This window comes from Schistocerca americana, chromosome 6, assembly GCF_021461395.2.
Source record: "Schistocerca americana isolate TAMUIC-IGC-003095 chromosome 6, iqSchAmer2.1, whole genome shotgun sequence".
NCBI lineage: Eukaryota > Metazoa > Arthropoda > Insecta > Orthoptera > Acrididae > Schistocerca > Schistocerca americana.
This window is the reverse complement of record NC_060124.1, coordinates 339,721,468-339,748,460: the sequence shown is the minus strand read 5'-3', so window position 1 is coordinate 339,748,460 and position 26,993 is coordinate 339,721,468. Positions and strand designations below refer to the sequence as shown.

Sequence of the window (26,993 nt, the reverse complement as noted above, 5' to 3'; positions counted from 1 at the left end):
ATTCTGCCACCCTGTTGTCTCCTGTTTGCTGTGGAACATCAGCACCAAATGCTTACGTGTTCTTATGTAGCACACTTCATCTCGTATCCAGTTAATAATAAGTATAGTCAGTGAATTATTACTCTAAAACACAAAGAGGACCTCCCTGAAATGAATAAGATGGCAATATTTTCTTTGGGAGGTGATTCTTATCATGAAGTAGTGCCACAAGAATAAAAATAGAAAACAGTTATTACAAGAATTGTTCTCAAAGACAAAAACACTTACCAACATGTGCATACAGTGAGTGCAGATCACCCCCATCAAGAGAGTCCCAATTGTTCCCACAACAAGCCCAGCATTCCTAAATGCATCTGGCATAGCTAAAATTCCAGTGCCTATATTTCCTTTCAGTAAGTGAATCATTGTATCCAAATTACTGAAACAATAAATCATATATAACAGATAATAAATGCCAAAGTAAATTATACCAAATCAAATGTCATACAGTACTATAAATAAAGCAGCATTTGTTCTAAACATTAAAAATGACATCTGTGAAATATTTAAAGTTTGTATGTACTATAAAAATAAAGTTTCTCAGCTGAAAAACGTCCACAGTTACATCAATCAACAGTCTCCTGTACTAACGTGCAGTGGAACAAAACATAAATTATATTTATCTATGTGTGACACTCCAAAAGCATTTCTTTACACCTTTTCAGTGCATACAGAAGCTGGTCTGTGCGTAGAGAGAGCAGTACCACACAATCTGATTAATTATACTATTAGTAGATCATGTACTAATGCCACACAGTCTCATGCAGTACCAGTCTGAAGGTGAAACAATATCCTCAACAGAAAAAACTCTCAAATCCATTACTGTGGCAACAATCCAGTTGAATCAGTTTTCATTCTGAATCTCAGGATTATACTAAAGTCAGATTGTTTACACTGTATCTTAATGGCTAACATAACGACTGTATCAGTTGAAATTATGTCAAAAAAATACTGCTTAGATGTCACAACCAGCGCAAAGATATGTTCCTAGGTATCTGTGAAAACTATACAACTATCAGCGATATCCAATTCAATTTGAGGTATATAAATTCATGTAGCTACTCTTTGATTTCAAGTAAACATTTAATCATTTTCCTGATACTTATGATCCAGTATTTTCATTAGGGGCTAAACAGATACTTACAGTCCAGACATGTTCAGATTGAAGGCCAGTGCTCACACATTTGTTAAGGTGTAAGGCAGGTTAAATGATGCCACATTACCACCAAATTTCACCACAATTCTGCCCAACACCACCATGGACATGTTACTCCATGAGATGGCTGTCACACTTCGCATTACCCACATCTCACCCCTTCTCTTGAAACCATGCGATTTTGTTATGGATGGGCGAGGAAATCATTTTGGTCACCCCACTGCTCAGAATCAACATGAAACGCTTTCAGGTGTCATAAAGGTCATGAATGAAACGATTCCTTCTCTTGGAGCATTCATTTTCACACATCCTGGGGTCATAAATGAAAGTTTGCAGTGTCACATGCAACAGCACAACTTTCTTGACAACCTTTGACACTGCTGTCACCTCCCAAACAATTCATCCCTTCTCTACAGACATCGCAGGGTTGTACCCTCTCTGACTGTGATCTCATCCGTTTGAAGTTAAGTATGTCACAATTTTTTGCTGTTGTATACAGGGCAGAAGCACTAGGGTCCATTCAAAATCATTTGACGACATTTGAACATGATTCAAGGTGGAAACCAGTGTTTATGCTCTCATTCTTCTTTTTACATGGTCTTTGCATGGGGGAGGGGGGTGGGGTGGTTTGATGTTTATACATTTATGAATAAAATGCGAATGGTCCCTCTAAGATCCCCCCTGTTCGGCAACAGCCTCGGTGCCACCCATGCACCATTCTTCGGCATTTTACAACAGTCTCTGCACATAGATACCCATTCACTTATCGCTATCCACCAGCAGGACAGGCAACCCTCTTGACACCACCACCTGCTAGCCACAACCAAAATTAGAGGAGCTTTGAAAGGGTTCCCTATACTGTACGGGAATAGCAATGCACGGATGGGTGTGTCTGTACAGAGACACTTTTCAAATCCCCAAAGAATGTGCAAAGGTGACATCGATGATGTAGCCAAACTGCCAAATTGTGGGGATCTCAGTGGGACCCATTGCCATTTTATTCATGGAAGTGTCAATGTCACACCTCTCTATGAAAGGAGAGATGAAGAAGCATAAAACAACCTTTCCTGCTTTGGATCTTGTTATATTTTGACAAATGGTTTTGAACTGTCCTTTGGTGGTTGCACCCCATATACCAGAGCAAAAACATTCTCACACTACACTCCAAAGGGGTGAGGTCATGTTCGGTGGGGATGCAGGGCGATAAAGTCCTAACAAAAAGGTTGAATTGTCCAGGACACGGTTGTCAAGAACTTATTCTCATTGCTCGTAGCACTGCAAATTGCACATTTTTTACCAAGAAATGTGCAAAAATAAACGTACCTAGGAAAGCGGTGTTTTCACTCAAGATCTTCATGGTACCTACAGAGGCCTTTTCGTGTCTATCCTGAGCAGGGGTGTGTCTGAAATGTTTTCCTCAGCCACTTATTAGAAAAAAAGGTTGATTTCAACTCTGCATGCTGTGGTTCTGACTTCCATCACATAGTTGTGAAGAGAAAAGGCAAGATGGGGTACAAGCAAGTGTGACATCCTTCCCTAGGTGTGACATGTCCTCAGTGGCACTGGGCAGAATTGTGGTGTAATTTGGTGAGAATGTGAATTCATTAACCAACCTTACACCTCATATACGTATACTTCTGAGCACTGTCCTTTTCACCGAAAATGTCAACACCTTGCTGCTTGAAGTGTCACAGAGGCAAAGGGTGATGTCACAGATTGCCATGCTTTTGCACCACTCAGAGGAATGGTGTAGGCACCTTTGAGCCAAATTTTTAACTTATGCATAGCAACAGGAGTAAATAACAAGTTTCAGAAAAGTGATCCTTTCATTTTTTTGTGCCAAGGAAAACATTTCACACACACCCTGCTCAGAATTGACACAAAAAGGCCTCTGCAGGTGCCATGAATGGCTTGAATGAAAATACCCCTTCCCAAAATTCACAAATGGGAACATTCTTACTCTACTGTCAGCATACTGGTATTTGGCTGAGAAGATCTGGTTGCTAAGCAATGGCCCTGCCTATTTGCTTGAGGAGGGAGTGAATATATACAGGATGAACATCAATAAAACTGAGAAACTACAAGGATGGATTCCTGACAGGAAACAGAGGAAAACAGGTCCTATGAACATGTGTCCGGAAATGCATTGTTGCCACAGGAGATGGCGCCGACAAATGAAAGTTCCTCTGACCACATGCCATGTGTTCCTTGTGTGTTACATGCTTTGTGATTGATACAGTGCACTGTTAGCAGCAGTATGATCTGGTATTCATGTTGGGAATAAACCGAGATGGTGCTTCTGTATGGCCAAGCAGGTGGAAACAGTCGAGACACAGCAATGCTGTACTAAAACAAGTACCCTCATAAACATCAACTACATCACACAACATTTCAAGCCCTTTTTGGGCGTTTGTGTGATCGTGGGTCCTTTCAGACAGACAAATGTGCAGGGAGGCAGTGGAATGTGAGTACACCAGACTTGAAGGACTGGATTCTGCCTCATGACCATTCCATCTGCTTGGCCATAAATAAACTTCATCTCGGTTTGTTCTTAACATGAATACTAGACCATTCTGCTGCTTACAGTATGCTGTGTCAATCACACAGCCTGCAACATGCAAGGAACACAAGGCATGTGGTCAGAGGAATTTTCACTCGTCAGCACCATCTGCCTTCCATTTCCAGTCAGGAATCCATCCCTGCAGTTTGTCACTTTTATTAATGTTCTCCTTCTACATTTGTTTTGTGTGTGTGTGTGTGTGTGTGTGTGTGTGTATTCTGAAACCTGTAAAAATCATTATCATCTTATCATACACTCTGCAAGACAATTCTTAAAGCAGGTATGAGTTTTGCCTTAGTGTGTGATCACTAAAATACCTAAAAAGTTCTTGAGAACATATTGGTAGTGCTTCACTCTGTGAGATTCAGATATTTTTGAGGTAACTGACTTTTTGTAGTTTAGTACAAGAATATTTTCTTAAACAGAGCCATTACTAATCCAGTAGTAGTATAAGGAACAGTAAGAGTAGTATTTTGAAGTGACTGAGTTCTGTAGTTTTTTTTTTTTTTTAGTTTAAATGGCAATGTACACAAATGTGCCCATTTTACAGTCTGTGTTCTTCACTGTTGCCTAGGAGCATTATGAAAAAATACATTGAAAAAGAGTAGTTTGAACTCCTGGCATTTAGTATACGAGGAATTATTCATACCGTCCCAGAGTATTAGTTTACAGTGGCAACCATTCCCATAGTGAATAACTGAATACAGTGCTACATAAGATGAGTAAAATAAGTTTGGATTACAGAAATCCTGACCCCATTTTGTCAGCAGTTGACGGCTGCTCTTAAATTCTTAATCATTTCATGAATCACCATATAAAAGTAACCCTATGTTATTCCACACCTTTCCCTCCTTGTACTGTTTTTCACAGCATGGTGTAGTTTATCTTATGATATCCTTCTTAGCTTTTATCTTTGGTAGTCATCAAAATCACTGAGCATCCTGAACAATTAAAACTATATTCCACACACTGTCAATCATTCTCACAAGATACTGTGTTTAAGTAATGACAGATATAATCTGGTAATCTGTAACTGTATGCTACCAACTAATCTCACCTCGCCAATCAAATCTTGTGACACAAATTTCTGCAGTATCCAGGATTTAAACTAATTACCTCCAGATCAAGCAGTACTGAATCATCATTTTTTATGAACATCAGTCTCGGAATTGGATGTGTGAAGCAGAAAGCAGCACTTTTTTTTGCGTATGATGGTTTACTTTCTAATCTAATGTGGTATATGGGTAATGGGAGACTTATACTTACGAGGTGGGGTGTTCCAGATCCCTCTGCAGCAGTGGGTCATAGTCCCCATCGCCAAGCGTTGGCTCCAGTGGTGGCTTGCTGCCACCTGTGCCTACTGGGCTGCTGACACCACCATCTGCCTCCATCTGGCCAGGCAAGTGGACCAGCACGCTGTCTGGAGAAGCGCGTGGAGGTGGTGGGGGTGCAGCCAGAGCGCGTTTCTCATAGCTGTCATTGAGTGGCTCTGTGGCAGGCAGCAGTGGTTGCCGTTCATCTCGGCCCTCCTTCATCTTGGCGCCCACCGGCAACGGTGTCGCGGCGCCCAACTGGACAATACAAGTGCATACATCAATAGCTGTGGATTACTTCACAGACATAAAATGTTGCAACACTAAAATTGAAGTCACATATCATGCAAATTATAGCATAAAGCAATGTGCAGACCTTGGAAAAACAATAAAAACAGCTACACCAACAATTATACCCTCTATTGCACATGCACTTTTAGAACTTTAACCATGAACAGATGAGGAACTGATGAAATTAATAATAATATCTATCTGCTGGGTAATAATCTAAAACTAATGCTGTCGTCAATCCAAAGGTTTGATTGAACACCCCACTGTTATATGAGACATACTTTTGGAGATGGTATGCTCTTCCCTTCCCCAAAACTTTGAACTGACTTACCAAGCCATTATATGTAAACCTACTATTTAACGTGCACTCGGGACGCCATTTTCACATGCACAAATCACTACTGTAGCTGAAAGGCCAGATAAGTGGCAGATAAAAAATCTCAGAGTCAAGTGAGAACTACAGATTTGTAGCCTGACACTGAGTTACACAAAGAGTACACTGTACTGCCAAATTATTACATTTATTCCTAACACTGACACCTACAGTACACAGTGGATGCCATGTTATATGATGTGTGGTCATCAAGTAGGTAAACAAAGGTATTAGCAGACTTTGTATACACATTTTTGTGTCACAACCACTGTAGCAGGAAGATCCACTTTACATGAGGGGTGAAACAGGATGACTGTAAACTTTCAGAGCAAAAGAACAGTGTTCCTGATAAAAACAAATTTGTGGACTCTGTTGTGGGAGGGTGTGGGTGAGTATATAGTCAATAAACTCTGTGGAAGCCATAGATCTGTACACAATACTGATTTTGGAGCCTGTACTCTGATCACGTTGGTATATGGAGACCAACAATACCTTCCAAAATAACAGTCCACTGACTAAATAAGCCAGGTTCTCTACCCAAACTGTTGAGTGAAATCTACAGTGACTCAGAACTACAAAGATGGCGTCAATAACCATACCAACAATGGTCTACCGATGGAAAATAATTTCTCAATGGATGTAAGTAGTTCAGCAAGACACACATTACATTTCTGGAAGAATACAAATTGGTAAGAGAGAATTATGGGCTGTAGTATGATTTTGTGGCTTTCTCTGCGACCATTACCCCACATGAAAAGTAATCTTAACTGATTTGGTGCAAATTCATCATCAGGCATTACATTTACTCTTTTTATGATGATGGTGAATGGGACAGTCCAGAAAAATAATACATCTTACCAAATGGTTGGAAGAGCACAATAAAGGCTTTTGAGTACTTCCTTGTCTTGAAACTGATTTGATCTTACCTCTGTTGAACATCTGTAGGGGCACATAATTTGTTGTGTTTGATACATGAATCCGCCACCACAACCATTTAAACAGTTGTGGGGCACTTTGCAGTGACCATAACATCAGATGTGGCGGGATGCTTTATAGTGATTACAAATTCATTTATCTTTGGAAACCTATGACAATAATAATTACTTGTAAAGCTCAATGACCAGGTGCAAATCTTTCAATTGATGCCATTTCAACAACTTACGTGTCCCAGTTATTCAACCAGGGGAAGGTAACCTACAGTTTACTGTGGAATCAGAACCACTAGTGAATCTCTAATTGACCAACAGATGAATGCCATGTTAAAAGGCAGACTGAAAAATCAATGGTCCCACTGGGATTCCATTCTTTCCAAGTACGTGCTTTACTGGCAGACCACCAGGCCCAACTTTGGAGGCCTATAAGAAACTGATTGAGTCACTTCCACTTTGCCTAGTTATTATGTGCTTTGTAAGTAGTGGTTGTTCTGGATACTGGCATATGATGATAATATTTTGACTGGGCAATATATGCTGATTTGAGCCAACTGCTAATATTCGAATGGTCATTTATCATTAAATTGCTGGTTTTTAAGGCTTTTGACTAATCAGTACATTCATTACACTGTAAATAATGGCCAACCCGAAGATAAAAGTGGACAATATTATTTTACTAGCCTAGTCCTCTTACCTAAATAGTTGTAGACTATTAAAACTATAGTGTGCAACACAGTTAAAGAACTTCTTTTTTGAAATCACATAATTGCCTCCCACTGTGACACATAAGTTTCATATTTGGCTCAAAGGATTCTACAATCTTCCTCTGAAACAGTGAACAAGTGTGGCCCCTGTGACATTATCCTTGGGCTTTGTGACACTTCAAACAGCAGCGTCTGCACATGCAAAAAGAGGCCAGAGGTCAGAAAAAGTTCATGTGAGGTGTTGGATGGATTAATGATGTCACACTGACAACTAATGTCACCAAATTCTGCCCAACGCCATTGTGGGCTTGTCACACGGTGGGCGAGTGAGTGACACCGAGGGTCTTGCAGTATCATTCATGCATGTATCAAGATCGCATCTTTCCATGACGAAATAGGAGGGCCGAAAAATACAAGCACCCTTTGCTGCTTCGGATCGTGTTCAAATTTCTTTGAATGGATTTGAACAGTCCCACCCTGTACACCAGAGTAAAATTTGCAGTCATTCTGCACTCCAATAGGCTGCTGGCCCACAAATGTCCTTTGTGAAGGGTTGAATCAACCTGAGGTTGTCAGCAGTGTCAAAGGTATAAAGAACATTATCCTGCTGCACGTCGCACCGTGAACTGTATTTTTCGACCACAAAATGTGCGGGAATCATCCCCAAGGGAAGAGGTGGTTGCATTGAGGCCTCCTCATGTAGATTCTGGGCAGCAGTGTGTCTTAATGTCTTATTTGATCATTCATAAGAAAACCGCATGATTGCAATGCTGGGAATTGCGGTTCTGACCTCCATCGCGGAGAGGTCATAAGGAAGGACCAAATGTTAGTAAGAGTGGCTGTGATGACTTTTCTTTCATGTGACACGTCCATGGTGACTTTGGGCTAGAGTTGCACTCTACCAGAGCTACTGGTCGGTAGTTTTGGTACATCACACAAGTGATGTAGTAAACGGTGGGATTACCAGTAGTATTTGGTAGCATTGCTAGGAAAAGGAACAAAAGAGAATGTGGAAGAGAGAAACTTGGAACAGACGACTTCTCTTTGTTTTCTGTTTGTTTGTTTTTAACATAATTAGTGCCGCACATCACTGAATTTTAATCCATGGTGTAGTTTACATCCATATATAATACAAATTGTATTTTATGAGTAATAAGTGTTAGTTGATCGCGGAACTTCCGTGCTTTTATGTAAACAAAGCATTAACTTTTGGTGCGAGTAGAGTTTACATGCGCAAACATAAAAAATATAATTATTGTTATTATTTTGTACTCAATACGACGTGCTTCATCATGATCAACAGGGAATCGTTACCGATAAATGCGAAAGTTGCTTACAAATAACAGAAACATGTTTTATATAAAGTTCGACGCAGTACTGCAGCAATGTCTGATATATTGTTGTTTGGCGGTTCCTTTTATTACAAATGAAATGAACACCACTGGCTGTATACAGGCATTGATGTAAGTCAACAGGAACAGTTGAAAATGTGTGCCCTGACTGGGACTCGAACTCGGGATCTCCTGCTTACAAGGCAGACGCTCTATCCATTTTTTTAAATTTTTATTTATTTATTTATTTTTTGCCATCTCATTTTGTTCGTCTTTGTTCGTTGCATCTGCTCGGGCCGGATGTCGCAATACACCCGTTTCAGTTCGTCGTTGATCCATTAACTCAGTTTTTTTTACTACAGAGGGCGGCTACCCCTCAGACCAAACAATCCATCTGAGCCACTGAGGACACAGAAGATAGTGCGATTGCAGGGACCTATCTCCGGCACGCCTCCCGTGACACCTACATTCGCAACTTATTGTCCCGCACTATATTCATAGTGCTCCTGCCCATTATACCCACTACTCGCGGCTTTATTGCCGATTCCAGTAAGAGTTCTGGCATAGTTAGGGTTCTTTTTATCTTTTTGTCGAGGAAATTGTGTTTTCTCGTGCTATATGATAAAACTGTATTATTTCCTTTATATTTACAACATTCCTCTGTTTTACGTTACAAATCAACAATTTGCGAATAAAACCTGAACTGAACATTGACAATTTTGACATAAATACTTTGTATTTTAAAGAAACAGACAGGAGTATAACTATGCAGAACAAAAATGTTCCGCAGATTACTCGGGCCTCTAAACATCCTCGCTCAGTTTCTAGAGAGTTCGCCGCTTCTGGTTTTTAGGGGAATCTAGTAAGACACTGAGCGCTTACGTAAAGAAAGACATCGTTATGAGGAACGCCCGATAGGTATGCAACACACACAACGTACAGGCAACGCAGGTGGGGCCTTAGCTGATCAAAGCTACTATTGTGGCGAAGTCTGATGCCATTGTGACATCTTTACCGCAATTTACACCTCACATTAACTTCTGAGCTCTGGCCTTTCTTTCGCATATGTCGCCACCTTGCTGTTTGATGCGTCGCCGAGCCCGAGGATGAAGTCGCAGGGCGCCACGTTTCCGCACCATTACACAAAAAGGTTGTTACGCTATATTGTCATTAATGACGTCTGCTTGCTTAGCTGGGTGGTTACGTGCTTGCCTCCCATGCAGCGGGCCGGGATTCGATTCCCGGCCGGGTTGGAGATTCCCGCTCGTGGACTGGATGTTGTGTTGTCCTCATCACCATTACATCCTCATCACCGGCACGCGAATCGCTCAGTGTGGCGTCGACTGGAATAAGACTCGCACTCGGCGGCCGAACTTCCCCAGTGGAGCCTCCTGGCCGGCAATGCCATCCGATCATTTCATTTTTTTGCCATTAATGACGCAACTACCGCACGGAGTAGTTAATCTGGACCTATTAAAGATGTTGATATTATTTAGGCCTGCCTTTTGCCTTTATCACACAATCTAAGGCGTGATGGAAGAAATCTTTCCACTGTTGTAGTTGCGGTCTTCAGTCCAGAGACTGGTTTGATGCAGCTCTTCACGCTACTCTATCCTGTGCAAGCTTCTTCATCTCCCAGTACCTACTGCAACCTACGTCCTTCTGAATGTGTTTAGTGTATTCATCTCTTGGTCTCCCTCTACGATTTTTACCCTCCACGCTGCCCTCCAGTACTAAATTGGTGATCCCTTGATGCCTCAGAATATGCCCTACCAACCGAGCCCTTCTTCTAGTCAAGTTGTGCCACAAATTTCTCTTCTCTCCAATTCTATTCAATACCTCCTCATTAGTTACGTGATCTACCCATCTAACCTTCAGCATTCTTCTGTAGCATCACATTTCGAAAGCTTCTATTCTCTTCTTGTCTAAACTATTTATCCTCCACGTTTCACTTCCATACATGGCTACACTCCATACAAATACTTTCAGAAACGACTTCCTGACACTTAAATCTATACTCGATGTTAACAAATTTCTCTTCTTCAGAAACGCTTTCCTTGCCATTACCAGTCCACATTTTATATCGTTCTACTTCGACCATCATCAGTTATATTGCTCCCCAAATAGCAAAACTCGTCTACTACTTTAAGCGTCTCATTTCCTAATCCAATTCCCGCACCATCACCCTATTTAATTCGACTACATTCCGTTATCCTCGTTTTCTTTAGTTGATGTTCATCTTATATCCTCCTTTCAAGACACTGTCCATTCCGTTCCGCTACTCTTCCAGGTCCTTCATCGGCGAACCTCAAAGTTTTTATTTCTTCTCGATGGATTTTAATTCATATTCAGAATTTTTCTTTTGTTTCCTTTACTGCTTGCTCAATATACAGATTGAATAACATCGGGGATAGCCTACAACCCCGACTCACTCCCTTCTCAACCACTCCTTCCCTTTCATGCCCCTCGGCTCTTATAACTGTCATATGGTTTCTGTACAAGTTGTAAATAGCCTTTCGCTCCCTGTATTTTACCCCTGCCACCTTTAGAATTTGAAACAGAGTATTCCACTCAACATTGTCAAAAGCTTTCTCTAAGTCTACAAATGCTAGAAACGTAGGTTTGACTTTCCTTAATCTATTTTCTATGATAAGTCGCAGGGTCAGTATTGCCTCACGTGTTCCAACATTTCTACAGAATCCAAACTGATCTTCCCCGAGGTCGGCTTCTACCACTTTTTCCATTCGTCTGTAAAGAATTCGTGTTAGTATTTTGCAGCGGTGGCTTATTAAACTGATAGTTTGGTAATTTACACATCTGTCAACACCTGCTTTCTTTGGGATTGGAATTTCTGCAAGTATCTGCTTGCATTTTGCCAGAAACGGGAAGTCCTCTGTATTCATTTTCTAGTGCTCTTGTCTCACTGTCCTTCTTCCCACAGATGCTCATCTGGACCAAAGCCTGAATTCTGATCATTACATCCAGGTCCTTCCACTCCCACCTAGCCGTACTATCAGCTTCGTTTTATGAAACAGAATCTCATGTTCAGAATGAAAAAGAAAAGTTACAATTTATAGTATCAGCTATTTCATCGGCGTGATTAATGAGAGGAGTAATTCCGGGTCCAAGATCGATGGTACTCGTGTAAAGTGACCTTGCTGCATCTACTCAAAACAGATTGTAATCCAGGAAGCGAGCACCTCCTAACAAAAAGTAACGGTGTCATCGTCCGAATACTTCGCATAGAAATGAAATACGGATCCTGTCTTCTTTCAGGTAAAAAATTTTCACAATGCAGCTAGGACAGTAAAGATGAAGAGGAACTGCGGAAAACAGAATCACGCATCATGCTTCGTCCCTGAAACATCAGAGAGTGAACCAAATATTTCGGCAATGCTTCCCTGGCATTCATTGTGTCCTTATATGCTCATTCGTCATTTCAAGTGAAACTTCCAGTGTTCCGCGTCTAACCACAGGATGTTTTGCATCACTATAATCGATGACGATAGTGGGGGTAGTGCTGCTGGCCAATGGAAACCAAGCCCAACACCTCTCGACGAGACGTGTGAATTCAGACAATACTCCTACTAGACAACCGAAAACTCGAATCAAAACAACTTCAGCCGTCTACATTTCCAGTTGTTATTTTATTTGAACAATCAGTTTCAGCGCTACATTGCGCCATCTTCAGACCCACTGACTGACATGTAGGAAGACTCCCACCTTTGGTGCAGTCGAAACAGGGATCAGCATTCAGCGACTGGTATATGTAGATTTCTTCTTAACACAGAGATCCCTTGAATCATTACTTGCCGACAACGGATTGCTGTGTTAAGGTGGTCACCTGACCCCTATTTTGACTGGACCACAGATTGGATTCATCCTATCATCAGGGGGTTTGAAGATGGCGTAATGTAGCACCGAAACCGATTGCTCCAATAAAATATCAACTGCAAATTTAGACGGCTGAGGGTGATGCTGAGGGAATTAGATTAGGAAATAAGACGCTTAAAGTAGTGAATGAGTTTTGCTATTTGGGGAGCAAAATAAAAGATGATGGTCGAGGTAGAGAGGATATAAAATGTAGATTGGCAATGGCAAGGAAACCGTTTCTTAAGAAGAGAAATTTGCTAACATCGAATATAGATTTAAGTGTCAGGAAGTCGTTTCTGAAAGTATTTGTATGGAGTGTAGCCATGTATGGACGTGAAACGTGGACGATATATAGTTTGGACAAGAAGAGAATAGAAGCTTTCGAAATGTGGTGTTACAGAAGAATGCTGAAGATTAGATGGGTAGATCACATAACTAATGAGGAGGTATTGAACAGAATTGGGGAGCAGAGGAATTTGTGGCGCAACTTGACTAGAAGAAGGGATCGGTTGAAAGGACATGTTCTGAGGCATCAGGGGATCACCAATTTAGTATTGGAGGGCAGCGTGGAGGGTAAAAATCGTAGAGGGAGACCAAGAGATGAATACACTAAACAGTTTCAGAAGGATGTAGGTTGCAGGTTGCAGTAGGTACTGGGAGATGAAGATGCTTGCACAGGATAGAGTAGCTTGGAGAGCTGCATCAAACCAGTCTTCGGACTGAAGACCACCACAACAACAACAAAAAAATGGCTCTGAGCACTATGGGACTCAACTGCTGAGGTCATTAGTCCCCTAGAACTTAGAACTAGTTAAACCTAACAAACCTAAGGACATCACAAACATCCATGCCCGAGGCAGGATTCGAACCTGCGACCGTAGCGGTCTTGCGGTTCCAGACTGCAGCGCCCTTAGCCGCACGGCCACTTCGGCCGGCCCAACAACAACAGGGTGTTTTGATTCAACATTTTATATTGAACAGCCGAGGTCCCGCAACCATCTGTCTGAAGATGGATTTAACAGACTATAGTATGTGATTCTGACAAAGATTGCCAGTTGGACTGCGCCACACATTTAAGGTACAGGCAGTACTTATCTGTCGAAGTTCTTGTTTTCTCTACATAATTAAACCGATCTCTAGAGTCCCCATTTTATGTAACATTTCTACCGGAAGTGCAACGGTTGTAAATTCATGCTTAAATGGTACACACCGCCCGACTGTGGATTTGATTTTGTAGTAGAGTGATGGGCAGGGAAGTCTTTAGGATCAACTGAAAGAAAAAATACTTGGATGAAACCGGGCTGCAAAAGAAAAACATTAGGACATTGTACTTGCACACAAAGATGTTTTGGAAATGGGAAAACTGAGGATTTAAGTACGAGTTCGTACAACGTACACCATATTCGTGATATGTAGGGCTACGTGGCCCCACCGCACTCCGCAGTGCTCTCACACCTACAGTCATATCGCTCAAGATCAGAGCTCTTGTGCTGTTCCTTCTGATGTTGCACTGTTTGGTATCTTATCTGTCCGGTAGGTGTAACTGTATTCCCACGGTGCGCATTTGTACAGACAATGACTGTCCGAACAGTGCACTGGATCTATGACAAATCCTGTATCACTATAAATGATAAAGTGCAAGGATACTAAGTAGATTTAACTGAACAGATATTTAACATAACAGCTGAACCTCACGGGCAGAAACACACCAAAACGGAGGAAGAAGTTTAAACGAAGAACAGAAACGGAACGCTATTTTTTTTAAGAAAAACTTCGCCCGCTTCATCTTTGTATTACTTGGATTTATCTACCATCATGTGAGTCCTGCAGTAACAGTAATATTCGTTACTAAATAACATCGTACCAACTTTCAACGGCCTGACACACAGAAATTTCCGAAACATCTGGTTCCATTTCTAGTTATGAACGAGAACTTGTGTAAACTCTGAGACGCACAGTATGGAGTAAGACGCATAAGTAGAAGTAAATTATTGCAAATACGCGTGTGTGGCAGAAGCATTATGAAGAAAGAAAACTGCACCAAGTAGTGGTAATCTATTAAGCACGTGAAATGATAGAAGATAGAGAAGACTACAGAACGGTCGAAAGCAACAGCTTATGTAACAAACACGCGACGTTATTTTCTTTTTTATTTGCTACACCGCTGAAGGTCAAGAGAAACGCAGCGAGTAAACTGACGACGTTCGACGAATGGGATATTCGGTTCTTTCTCTATAAACGACGTTAAGAAGCTAAGCAAAAGTTCGATAGCCGCATAGATTACTTCCCTGTAATATCTGTACCCATAATATTCCATCGACAACCAGTACAAGTAGGTGTTTTGAAATCTGGCGATTCTGCTGGCTCCAGTGATGTAATGTGGTGCTTCTATTTCACACACCTCGCTCAAATAGTACACTCATCCTACCCCGTTCACTTTTTATTCACTGATTACTTTTACAGACGCCACTTTTTGGCAGCATTTTCCTATCCTCAGATACCCGAAAGAGACCGTTTCACCACATATCTTGTTGCAAGCGCGCACACTTTATTATCGTTACTATCGTCTGTTACGAGATCATGTTTCTAGTATCTACACCAAAACACTAATCTCTTGTGCACGATGGAAAAACAAGTTTGTACAGCACACAAAGGGGTTACTATTTTGCTGCATCAAAAGCGATGCTTTTTTTAATGGAACAGTTTGGTGCTTTCATGACGACTGTTAAAAGTTGTAGTAACTCTCAATTTTCCAATTAGAGTGGGTATCTTTTCCCTCCGAAACGAAACACGACACACATTGCTTGGACGAGTTGTACTCTCCCGTTGCATAACATCAACTTGAAGACCTCCTTCCAAGACCTCTTTATTTTTATAAAACACCCAGATACATGAAATTTACTAGCCATAAGCACACACAGTACTGAGCCGAACTTATTTAGGTGTTCTGAGAAGGTAGCTTGCACTCTAAACGCACCGATTCTAGTTGTGTGTTGAATACTAAATGTTTGTTATTTTGTAGAGCCTTATTGAAAACAAACTGGTATACATAGGAGTTGGACAAAAATACGGAAACAGTGTCCAGTGTAGCTGTGAATGCAATATGTCCGACCTAAGCAGATTGGAACGTGGGCAAATTGTTGGTGTTCGTATGACGTGTGCTTCCGTAAACAAGGCAGCGAAGTGTTTGGTTTTTCAAGAGGCACCGTATCGGAGATTTGTACTGCGTACAGGGAAAGCAGAGAAACATCAGCCACTAAGTCGCAAAGCTCAATAACTAAGTCACAACGCGGACGGAGGTGTATGATGAGCGATCGTGACGGGCGATCACTGAAGAGGATTGTGACGACAGCTGCAAAGTGTCGCACCCGAGAACACTGTCAGCACGAAAACAACACGATGGGAACTCCACAAGTAGAGCACTGCAGGGCGAGCTAGAATTCCAAAACCAGTCATCAGTGATGCAAACGCGCATAACAGGAAAACGTGGCGCCGAAGCCTTAGAACCTGAACTGTGGTGCAATGAAAGGAAGTCATTTAGTCGGATGAGTCTTGTCGCACACTGTTGCCAACTTCTGGCCGAGTTGACGATTCAAGTGTGAAACATGGCGAGGATTCGATGATGATTTGGGCAGCCATACCGTGGTATTCCACGGGTCTCATCGTTACTGTTTAAGGTCTCGTTACCACCAAGGATTATGTGACCAGTTTGGTTCATCGGGTCCAAATCAGGGTAAAATGTTTGTTCGTCAATGGCGATGCTTTGCTCCCATCGTCCGGGACTATTTTGTCAGCACGAGGATGAGCTGTCGCATCTCCCCCGGTCACCATTCAGGAAATCGCAATGTTATTGAGCTTTTGTGGTCGACTTTGGAGAGAATGGTGCAAGATCCATTTGCACCATTAGCATCATCCTTACTTGAATTTGCAACTGCTTTCCAGGAAAAATGATATAGGATTCTCTTGAAAACCTTGCGGGGCCTGTATTTATCCATTCAAAGACGACTGGAAGTTGTTCTGAATGCCAACGGGTTTCCTAGACCGTCTTGATGTAACGCAGCAAGTTATTATGAGATGACATTCGTTGCAGTAAGGCACGCAGCCGTCTAATACGTGGGCTGCAGGATGGCTTTTTTCACAGCACAGCTGACTCTGCCTGCCGTGAGAACTGCACAGAGTAACATTCAGTCGATACGAAGATTCATACCCTCTACGAATCTAAATAATCCAAATTAGTTATTATCCGCTTTTGTTCAAATTTGGTACACAGCCTTTTGTTATTAATAGAATTATGCTGTCAAAATTTGTTTTTTGTTTATAATAATGCCGGAGATAAAGAAAGTTACCTAAAACTCCTAAAAACTACGCTTGTTTCTTAAAACCAAGTTAGGAACAGTAACAGATTGACTTTCATTATCATTTTAAGCCATTCCAAAGTTATCAGTGCATGAAAATCAATTAGAGTTTTCTTTATAAAACGTTAGTCAATGTGCATTACGTAATACAAACATCGGTCAAAATTATTATTTGATAATATTTTGCCGTGTGAGTGCATGAGAGAGAGAGAGAGAGAGAGAGAGAGAGAGAGAGAGAAAGTGGGACATACCTTAAAATTTAGTATTTCATTTTTCGTAAAACCTTGTACAAACGAACCGTGGGAAACTTATGTTGCAACCACGGTTCGGGTGACGTATATCGGTGTGTGCTTGCTTGTGTGTAAAAGCAGCCAGAATGGAAGTTAGAGGCGGAATAAGTTCATTTATCAATATGAAGAATATTTCGCACTTAGTTTAATTTGATTAAACAAAATACAAAAGATTCAAATGGCTCTGAGCACTATGGGACTTAACATCTGAGGTCATCAGTCCCCTAGACTTTGAACTACTTAAACCAAACTAACCTAAAGACATCACACACATCCATGCCCGAGGCAGGATTCGAACCTGCGACCGTAGCAGCAGCGCGGTTCCGGACTGAAGCGCCTAGAACCGCTCGGCCAAAGCAACATACAAGAAATTGAAGTTTTGCTGACATTAATTACCATCAAATTAGGATACGGCAAGATTTGCCGCGAGAATGATCTGGAAGGAACGTTCTGATTGGTCGTTTAGATCAACAGCCGCGCGAATAGAGAAGTGGGCAGATAGGAGCGTACCTCGAGGAAGAGTCGCCTGCTAGCCGGACTACGGATAACACGATGTCAGGCCGCTCCTTAAAAATTGTAAGATCAGGAAATACTGAGCTAATTTCGGTTAGAACATACCGTGACTGAAGCGACTGGAGTTACGAATATTTTAATGAAAGTTTGGTGTTTCTAAGTTAAATAGTTTGAGAACTATGAGCGTGTAAACTTTCTGGTCGTAGTAACTAATCCGCGTAGCGTGTTTCGTGCTATGTACGGAATATTTTGGCGAGCACCTCTTACGCGGAAGACCACTGAAACAACCGAATGTTTAACTAGCGAATAGTTGTGGGTCTGTGACTGGTAGAACGTGAAAATTAGTTGGGCCGGACTTACTAAAATTCTGGCTGCTTTTCGAGTGAATATTTGTTACACAGACAGTGAACTTTGAATGATAACGTTTTACCATATTAAATACGGACTTGATAGTCATCTCATGTGTTTCAATATGAATAAGAAGCAGAGTTAATCTAAGTTTAAAAGCTTTTCTGCAAGATCCCGAACGCCAGATTTTTTAATCGTGAACTGTCAGGTACTGACTCCCAACTAGTTACGCGGCCTCTGTGTGGTAGGTATTAGGTGGTAGTTTCATCAACGCTGCTTTACACTGCCTAGCACGTATCCGCTACCTCAGAGTGAAGGGACATCGGCAAGAATCCTATCGAGGTAGGTGGACTGAACGATAGCGTTAACAACAACACAGAACATCGACCCCGCCCCGCCGCATTGTGTTTTCGGCGTTCCCATATTTTTGTCCACTGCCCTGCAGATACAGTACTCGCAGTGACCAGAACGTAAAAATTCCAGAGTTATCGGAAAAGAAATGAAGCACGGCAATAAGTTAGGTTTCGTATCGTATCTCGTGCAAACTACTGGCTGTTGAATGGTTTTGACGAGACAGCAAGTGAAGTGTCCCTGCAGAGCCTGGCGGTAGCAACTCGGCGCCTGACAGCAAGTGGTGGAATGCGGGCTCATTAAAACAGCGGTATGCTCCGTCGTTTCGTTTACATGCGAGGAAGCAAGGTCAATAGAACGGCTCCCACACTTATTGTTCAATTGAGCTCCACTGGGCGGAAAATGGCGTAATAAATGACGAAACAGCTGTGTGTGTGTGTGTGTGTGTGTGTGTGTGTGTGTGTGTGTGTGCATTATCGTATTTTGCTTTGTATAGCCACGCGGGCTTCCGCTCTATCTGGTTGCAGAGCGCAGACTACCACATGTGGTGGCATCGTTGGCCCAGATACATAAGCAACGTGCCGACTGCGGCGAGGAAAAAAAAACCTTCATCCACAGAACTGCCAACGTAGCTGCAAACAAGGCCGTAGAGGCATACAGATTCAGCACTAACTGAGCTGTGGCACAAACATGCAGCAGAGGGAAAAGACAATTTAAAAATGGTTACTATGTATCAGAACACTGATTTGTTTTACGTAGTAGTAAGCAGAAGAAGATGTGATACAGGACTTTACGGCTTTAACTACAAGCACAAACCAAACTGCGATTTGAGATATCGCTCTCTCCCAGCAATGAAGCTTTCGCGACGAGCCTGAAAATATCCTGCCATTAACAAATACAGGTTCACATGAAGGTAACTTCAATTACGATGATTATACAGATTGCTGAGTGTTTTCTTCGAAGAAATCGATGGAAACGTGTGTATTTCACTGAAATTTTCATGTCTCTAGTGGCTTACGAAATGTAGATTATTGCGCCGAGGTTCGAAGGAACAGTGATGCTATGGAAATGAACTTTCACTTTAAAAAGGCACTATTCTCACTACGCACTTGCCAAATTATTAATGCATAAATGGTAAAGACTAAAGACACGATAATGAAAGAATTTTTTTTTTACAAGAGCTTCATTGCTGAAATTAACGCCAACAAAAAGCGCAACTAGTGAGCAAGACAGTAGTGTTAGGTTGGGGACGAATCTGTTGGATCTGGACCTGTCTCGTACACTAAGTTTTATAAATTTTTCTTGTGTACTTTAAATAAGGACTTGGTCACGACATAAAGTAAGTATGTTGTCACTCGCCTACTGTCGTTTAGAGAAACACGCAAAACTCTAACTTACAAAATAAATAAAGCAGTTGCTCCAGCGAGGATTGGTTTTTTTTAACACCACTTTGCTTAACTAGACATGACACTAATCGATGTGGTACGCCCTGTCATTTCGGTGGTCTTTGAACAGACGCTTCCTGCCACTTAAGCGAGCGACTTTCAACTTAATATGCTGTACAGTCAGAAGCATTTACACGGTCAATTCAATTAATATGACCACCTCCTACCTTCGACCTCAACATGCAATTACTATTCACAGACGGCAGGTGATAGCACTAGCAGTGGAGGGTATATAAGGCGTGTCGGGCGGGGGGGGGGGGGGGGGGGGGTCGTGGACGGAAAACAATGCAATCGTTGTGGGTAAAGCGGAAACGGAGCGATTTATCTGACGTCCAAAAGGCATGATCACCGGCTTTCGGGCAAAGCGTGGAAGCATTTCTGAAACGGTTAATTTCGTAAACCGTTCGCCTGCCGCCGAGGTTACAATACACCGTGCAGGGAAAAATGGCATTATCCAAAACCGGCAACGAGACAGAGGTGCACCAAGGGCCGTAGATGACAAGGGTGAACGATGGCTGCGGAGGTGTGTACGGGCGAACAGACGTGCACCTGTTGAGCAGCTGGGCGCTTAGATGAACCAAGGGGGCTACCAACAATGTCTTCTCAACGACCATTCAGCGAACGTTGCATATGGGTCTGCCGCGCAGGATTAGCCGCGCGGTCTAAGGCGCTGCAGTCATAGACTGAGCGGCTGGTCCCGGCGGAGGTTCGAGTCCTCCCTCGGGCATGGGTGTGTGTGTTTGTCCTTAGGATAATTTAGGTTTAAGTAGTGTGTAAGCTTAGGGACTGATGACCTTAGCGGTTAAGTCCCATAAGATTTCACACACATTTTGAACATATGGGTCTCCGCAGCAGGCGCCCGTTTCACGCACCCACGGTGACTGCTTTTCATCGGCGACTAAGGCTGCAATCCACATGCCAATAGCGCAATTAGAGGTCCACCGACTGGCGACAGGTAGCCTCTTCTTATGTTCCATCGGACACATGGCCGTTGACGTGTACGGCGTGAAACGTCTGAAATCAACACCATTCAACAATCGTCGGCGCGTTACGGTCCGGCAAATGTTTTCGTGGCGTTCTCTCGGAGATCTCGTCATTCTTGAAGGGACAATAGATCAACACATGTATGTAACTACCATTGGGGATCATGTCCAACCCGACATGCAGTTTGTTTTTCCTCGGCGCGATGGTATCTACCAGCAGGACAATGTTACGTGTACGTGCGTGGTTCGAAAAGCACCAGGATCAGTCAACCGTACTCTCTGGACACCAAACTCCGCGTATTTAAACCCAGTCGATAATGTATGGGATCACCTCGGTCAGGCGGTTCAACCGGGAAGTGGTGGCGTCAGGAGCGGCTTTCTACCACCTATTGTCATTAACGTATAACAAAACCCGCGTAACAATGTCGAACCTGTACAGAAACGGGAAATTGGCAAGGAGGAGGAGAAAATTAGTGTTTAATGTCCCATCGATAAAGAGGTCATTAGAGACGGCGCACAAGGTCGGATTAGGGAAGGATGGAAAGGAAATCGGTCGTACCACTGTGCTACCTCGCTCGGTGGCAAATAGGTAATGATGATGATGATGAAAGAAAGAGGCCGTGTACTTTGACACGTGTTAGTATCCGCTACTGTGATGCACCCTGTGTATCACGTACCAACGAGAGACACTATTATACGTGCCGTTCCGCAATTTTCTTCAAAAAAAAAAAAACTACCAATCCAGATGCAATCTTTGGTTACACCCTCGCTCATAGATCGAAACAGGATACATTTCAACAGTGATGGTTGTTTCCTGTCCCTACGTCCCTAGCCATCCGTGGTCGCAAACGACACCACTGGCGGATGACAACCAGCGATAAGGAGATACGGAAGGCTTCCTAGACCAGCCGTCGTCCTTGGGTAACTGCAGCTTTTGCTTATCAAGGAGCGGCGCAGATAACTTCGTGCCGATGCCAATATATCTGCATACCAGCCAAGCAGGAGCCGCAGGGCAGCATTCCATACGTGGTGACGTTCGAAGCTGGAAGCTTGAAGTGCAGACGGTCTGTCACTAGAAGTTTCGTGAGCGCTGCGGAGAAAGCTGAATTTTGCTTACACAAAGCTGAAATGTACAATAGTTTCATACAAGTGTTGCAGATATTGTGAAATAACCATTTACCTAAAGCAAACATCCAAAGTGTTGTGTTTTCACTCTCAACGAGGTTCCTCATTAAACCTTCCATACAGAAAACACTCAGTCCGCACAGTGGGCAACTTCTGAAAAGAGCCATAGTAGAAAATTACAATATGAACTATTTCAAGTAAAAATTATTCCGTTGCTGTCGCAGCATATGTTGTATTGAATTTTTGTGACAAGATGATATTGTACGATACTTCAGGACTTGTGTTATTCTGATTAACACAGGCACTGCAATAACGTATTTATCTGCCGATCAACTTTCATGTACGTATGATCTGTGCGGGAATATACATAATGGAAGTACGAATGCAGGTACGGGCCGTAGATGGGTGGTTGGCTACATATGATAGTTTGGGTCTGACCGTGAGTCGTATACGGATGGTCTAACGGTAGGCGGCCGCTCGTGACAAGCGGGTAATCAGGGTTCGAATCCCCGTCCGGCACAAATTTTCACTGTCGTCATTCCATTCTACACTGATCGTTGTCCTTGTTCGCAATTGCGAATACATTTATTATAGTTAATACTGTGTCTGAAACAGAAAGTTACCTGGACTTGTGTCTCCGATTGGCACACTCATATAGGTTGTAAACATTAGTGAACTGTATGTTGCCGGCCGCGGTGGTCTAGCGGTTCTAGGCGCGCAGTCCGGAACCGCGCGACTGCTACGGTCGCAGGTTCGAATCCTGCCTCGGGCATGGATGTGTGTGATGTCCATAGGTTAGTTAGGTTTAAGTAGTTCTTAGTTCTAGGGGACTGATGACCACAGTAGTTAAGTCCCATAGTGCTCAGAGCCATTTGAACCAATTGAACTGTATGTTGCTAAACAAACTGACTGGTACCGTCGTGCAATCGAAAATGCGCCAATGTTTTTCTAATCGCAGATAAAAATTGCCAACTCTACTGAAGTGACCGATTTCACTCCTGTCATCACCACTGGAAGTAACTTTAGTCGATATCTAGGTCATTAACGATGGATCCCTCGTTCACATGGGGGAAGGTATCGGCTATGACATTGCCAAAGGATTCATCCCGACATTCAAGGAATTTAGTAAACCGACGAAAACACTAAATCAGCACTATCAGAAGTGGAGATGAATGTCGCTCCTCTGTAAAAAAGATTGCACCATCTTCGCATTTGTTAAAGTGGTTTAGCGAAATCACGGAAACCTAAATCGGGGTAGTCGGAAGGAGATTGGATACCTCATCCTCGCGAATAAGAAGCGAGTCTGTTAAAAAAAGCGCAACCCCATTTGAATTGTTCCTACTGTACAATACTGCGTCAGTTACCGGCCAGTTAGAAAACTGTGTTTGTTTCTACTATGACATCGCCGTGTATCATGTCTCATCGCTAATACGTCAGATGTATGGGGTACACTATGTTTCCGAGTCAATTAGTTTTCTTACCAACAAGATTAGGAAACGATGCATCCTAAATCAGTGAGCAATTCTGTATGCACTACGATCGTGTTTTCTTGAGGTACTTCTTGGAGATAGCTGGAATGATACTTTCATCGCCTGAACATCATCAAGTGATTTGATGCACCGACATCACTCATTTGTAGATTGGTTGCACAGATGTCATACGTGAATGCTCAACTGGAAAGCTACATTGCCTGAGGTACGTGTACAAGAATTTTTTTTTAACTTCCTTGCTTCGTGTAACGTGACAGGCGCACAACATCAAAAACAATGCTGTCTAGTGTATAAGAAAACAAACGTTTGCTTTTTTCCTGTGCTCTAGGAGAATATCGCGATAAAGTTACCACGAACAAGTTTAAGGCGCAACATCTTCTTTCAAGTCGTCACATTCACAGTGTGGTATCCTGTTCATTTGCACAATGAAAGTCTCCATTTAATCAGTGAAATAACTGGATTGACCCTTATGTTCTCTGCAAACATTCATCGCACACGTACTCGTACATGTATAAATCCTCTAAAGGTTGTGCCAGGAAGCTATGTAAACAATAACAGAGACAAATGTATACAAACAACCCCGCTCTCCTGACACAGGCAGTGTGAAAGGAAGCAGTCCATGCACACGTGTGGCTGCCAGAAGCTGGTAGTGGATGACGTAACGAACCAGATCAGCGAGTCCTCGGAGAACTGTCCAAACAGGTTCTGCGGCCACCACTGAATGGTATTCAAAGATTAACTGAAGAACGACACACTCGCAGCAGCAACAGCATACTTTTTTTTTTTTTTTTTTTGCCTGGCTGGAGGCTGTTTATAATTAAGACAAAAATGAGCCAACATACAAACATTCTACTGTGCCACTACTACAGACATAAAATTACAGAGGTCAGTCTGCAGTTTGGTATTCTATCATTCAGAATAATAGCTCGAAATAGACAAGGATAGGGCTGGTAAACTACACTATCATCCTACAAGTAACTCAAGACCATTCCTCTTAAGAGATTTTAGGAAATCACTCGGAAAACCTAAAACTGAAGGCCATGGCGGGAATTTTCATCCTTCTTTTAATGGGAATCTGTGCGCAGAGTTCAAGTTACCGTTCTTGGTTGATGAATACTTCATCAAAAAAAAAAAAAGACGTTTCGAAATCTAATTGCGTATCAAATTGCCGAAATGTTAAAATTTCACCTAAGTCGCGTTATTAGTAAAAACTGATTATGGAACCCATCGATATTACACACATTCTGTTAAACGCTTCAAAAAATGGCTCTGAGCACTATGGGACTTAACACCTGAGGTCATCAGTCCCCCAGAACTTAGAACTACTTAAACCTAACTAACCTAAGGACATCACACACATCCATGCCCGAGGCAGGATTCGAACCTGCGACGTGGCGGTCACGCGGATCCAGACTGAAGCGCCTAGAACCGCACGGCCACACCGGTCGGCCTGTTAAACGCTATTGACTGTTGTATAGATTCTTGTTGCTAGAGGCTGTACATACATGCTCAGTCGTAACCAAACTCATTCATTTTTACGAATCAGCTCCACATCCCATCTACACTCCGTTAGCAATCTCATGGTGTGTGCCTGAGGGTATTAATACCATTGTCGCTTCGCCTCTTTTTTTCTGTTCCCGTCATGAGTGATGCGCGGGGCGAACGGTTTACGGTAGGACTCCGTATGAGCTCGAATCTTTCCCATTTTACCTTCATGGTATTTTCGCGAGATATAAATGGGAGGAAGCAATATAATGGGTGTTTGCTGACTCTTCGAGGAATTTTAATAACAAAGCACATCGTGATCCACAACTCCTGTAGTAGTTAGCGTCTTCCACTGGCGTTGGGTGAGAATCTCGGTGCCACTTTCGGCAAGGGGCCCACACTGACATTCAGTAAAGTATCGGTCGAACGAAGGTTTTGTACGCTACCTCCTCGTACGCTACCTCCTCCGTGAGCTGACTACACTTCTTAAGCATTTTTCCAATGAATCTGTGAGAACGCCAGATGGCCAATGGTTTAGCAAAAATATCATTTTCGGCGCGGATCGGGTGAGGCATGAGCCAATTGTGTTAATGTAGTTTCCAGGAGTGGTTGGCGCAGCACAAAGAGCACAGAACGGTAATCCGGGAGTAGTGGGGGTCGAGACCCTGAGTGGAAACATTTTTTTTTATTTACAGTTTTTATTTTACCTTACTTACACTGCATATACACCTAAATAATGCTTAGTATGTTGTACTTACCCAGAGAATGCATGGAAACTCGAGGCAAAGTAAAATTTTGGATTGCAAATATCTTTCCAAGAAAGAATTGTAATGGAAGCCTAAGGAATTTCGTTAGGGGTGGGTTGGTCCCTAACTGTCCGACGACAGAACCTTTAATTAATGTAAACCATTTTTGTCTAGAATCTTTACAACAACCACGTAATTGTAAAAAGAACCGATGTCGATAAAATTACTGCTACTTCTATTTTTGCAACGAATATCACCCCGGCACATGTGCAGCATCAATTGCAAAATATTAAAATTACCTAATTTGACATATGAAGTTCTCGTTTCCGCTCTACAAATCCCTTCCTGGAAATTTATTTCCAATCTATCATTTTTCCTATGCCTTTTCTTTTCACATCTTTTACGAAAATGCTAAAAATACAATGCATTGGGTATTATTTCGGGTTATTTGCAGTGTAAGTAACGCAAAAATTGAAAACAAAAACGTCGACGCGACGACCATCGGATTACCATTTTGTACTCGTTCCGTTGCGGCAACCGCTGCCTGGAAATCATATTAACATGAATGGGTCATGACTCGCACTACTCATACCAAAAACCCTTTTTTCCCCCTAAACGCTCTTGAGCTTCTGTCATTTTCATCTCTGGCCAAGTCCTGCATATGCCACAAATTTGAACAAAATCGCTGATGACAAGTAGGCATGGTGTTCTCGACAATCTGGTGTGTAGCATTTGTCTTTCCTACGATTATTTTGTATGTTCCTTCCTAAACAAACTGATCCAGATGCATATTCCCACATATTTAATGCAGGCAACTGCATCCAGCGACTGTTCCACATTCGCGTTATCACACAGTGACAGGTTGATTTGGTGGAAGAGACCAAACAGCAAGGTCATCGGTCTCATCAGGAAGGATGGGGAAGGAAGTCGGAATTGCCCTTTCAAAGGAACCATACCGGCATTTCCCTCAAGCGATTTTGGGAAACCACGGAAAGTCTAAATCATAATGGCCGGACGCGGGACTGAATCGTCGTCCTCCCGAATGCTAAGTAGTTCTGTCTATTTATCTCTAATACGTCATATTTTTATTTCTGTTCAGCCTCAACTACCAACCTCTGCACCGAGCGTCGATGCTCTGCCGATCTTCTTACATTTCGCTACTGTTTTCAGGCGTTACGACTTGTCTACAAAAAGCAGCGTCTTCTGCGAACAGCTTCATGGAACTTCCGACGTCATTCGCTACGCCATTTGTGCATATTATGAACAGTGATGGTCCTATAACATTCTCCT

The 26,993-nt window shown here is 42.5% G+C and overlaps 1 protein-coding gene across 7 annotated transcripts in view; it reads right to left on the bottom strand.

Moving 5' to 3' along the window:
- LOC124619379 (proton-coupled amino acid transporter-like protein pathetic) overlaps window positions 1–26,993 on the bottom strand; it is a 234,082-nt gene that overhangs the window by 19,521 nt on the left and 187,568 nt on the right. For all 7 annotated transcript variants that reach the window (XM_047145715.1, XM_047145713.1, XM_047145714.1 and 4 more), the window contains 2 exons: window positions 5,022–5,326; window positions 268–418 (listed from right to left, as the gene is read on the bottom strand). In XM_047145715.1, the coding sequence (XP_047001671.1) occupies window positions 268–418; window positions 5,022–5,290 (420 nt within the window). In that variant the 5' untranslated portion in view covers window positions 5,291–5,326. The remainder of the gene's footprint in view (window positions 1–267; window positions 419–5,021; window positions 5,327–26,993) is intronic.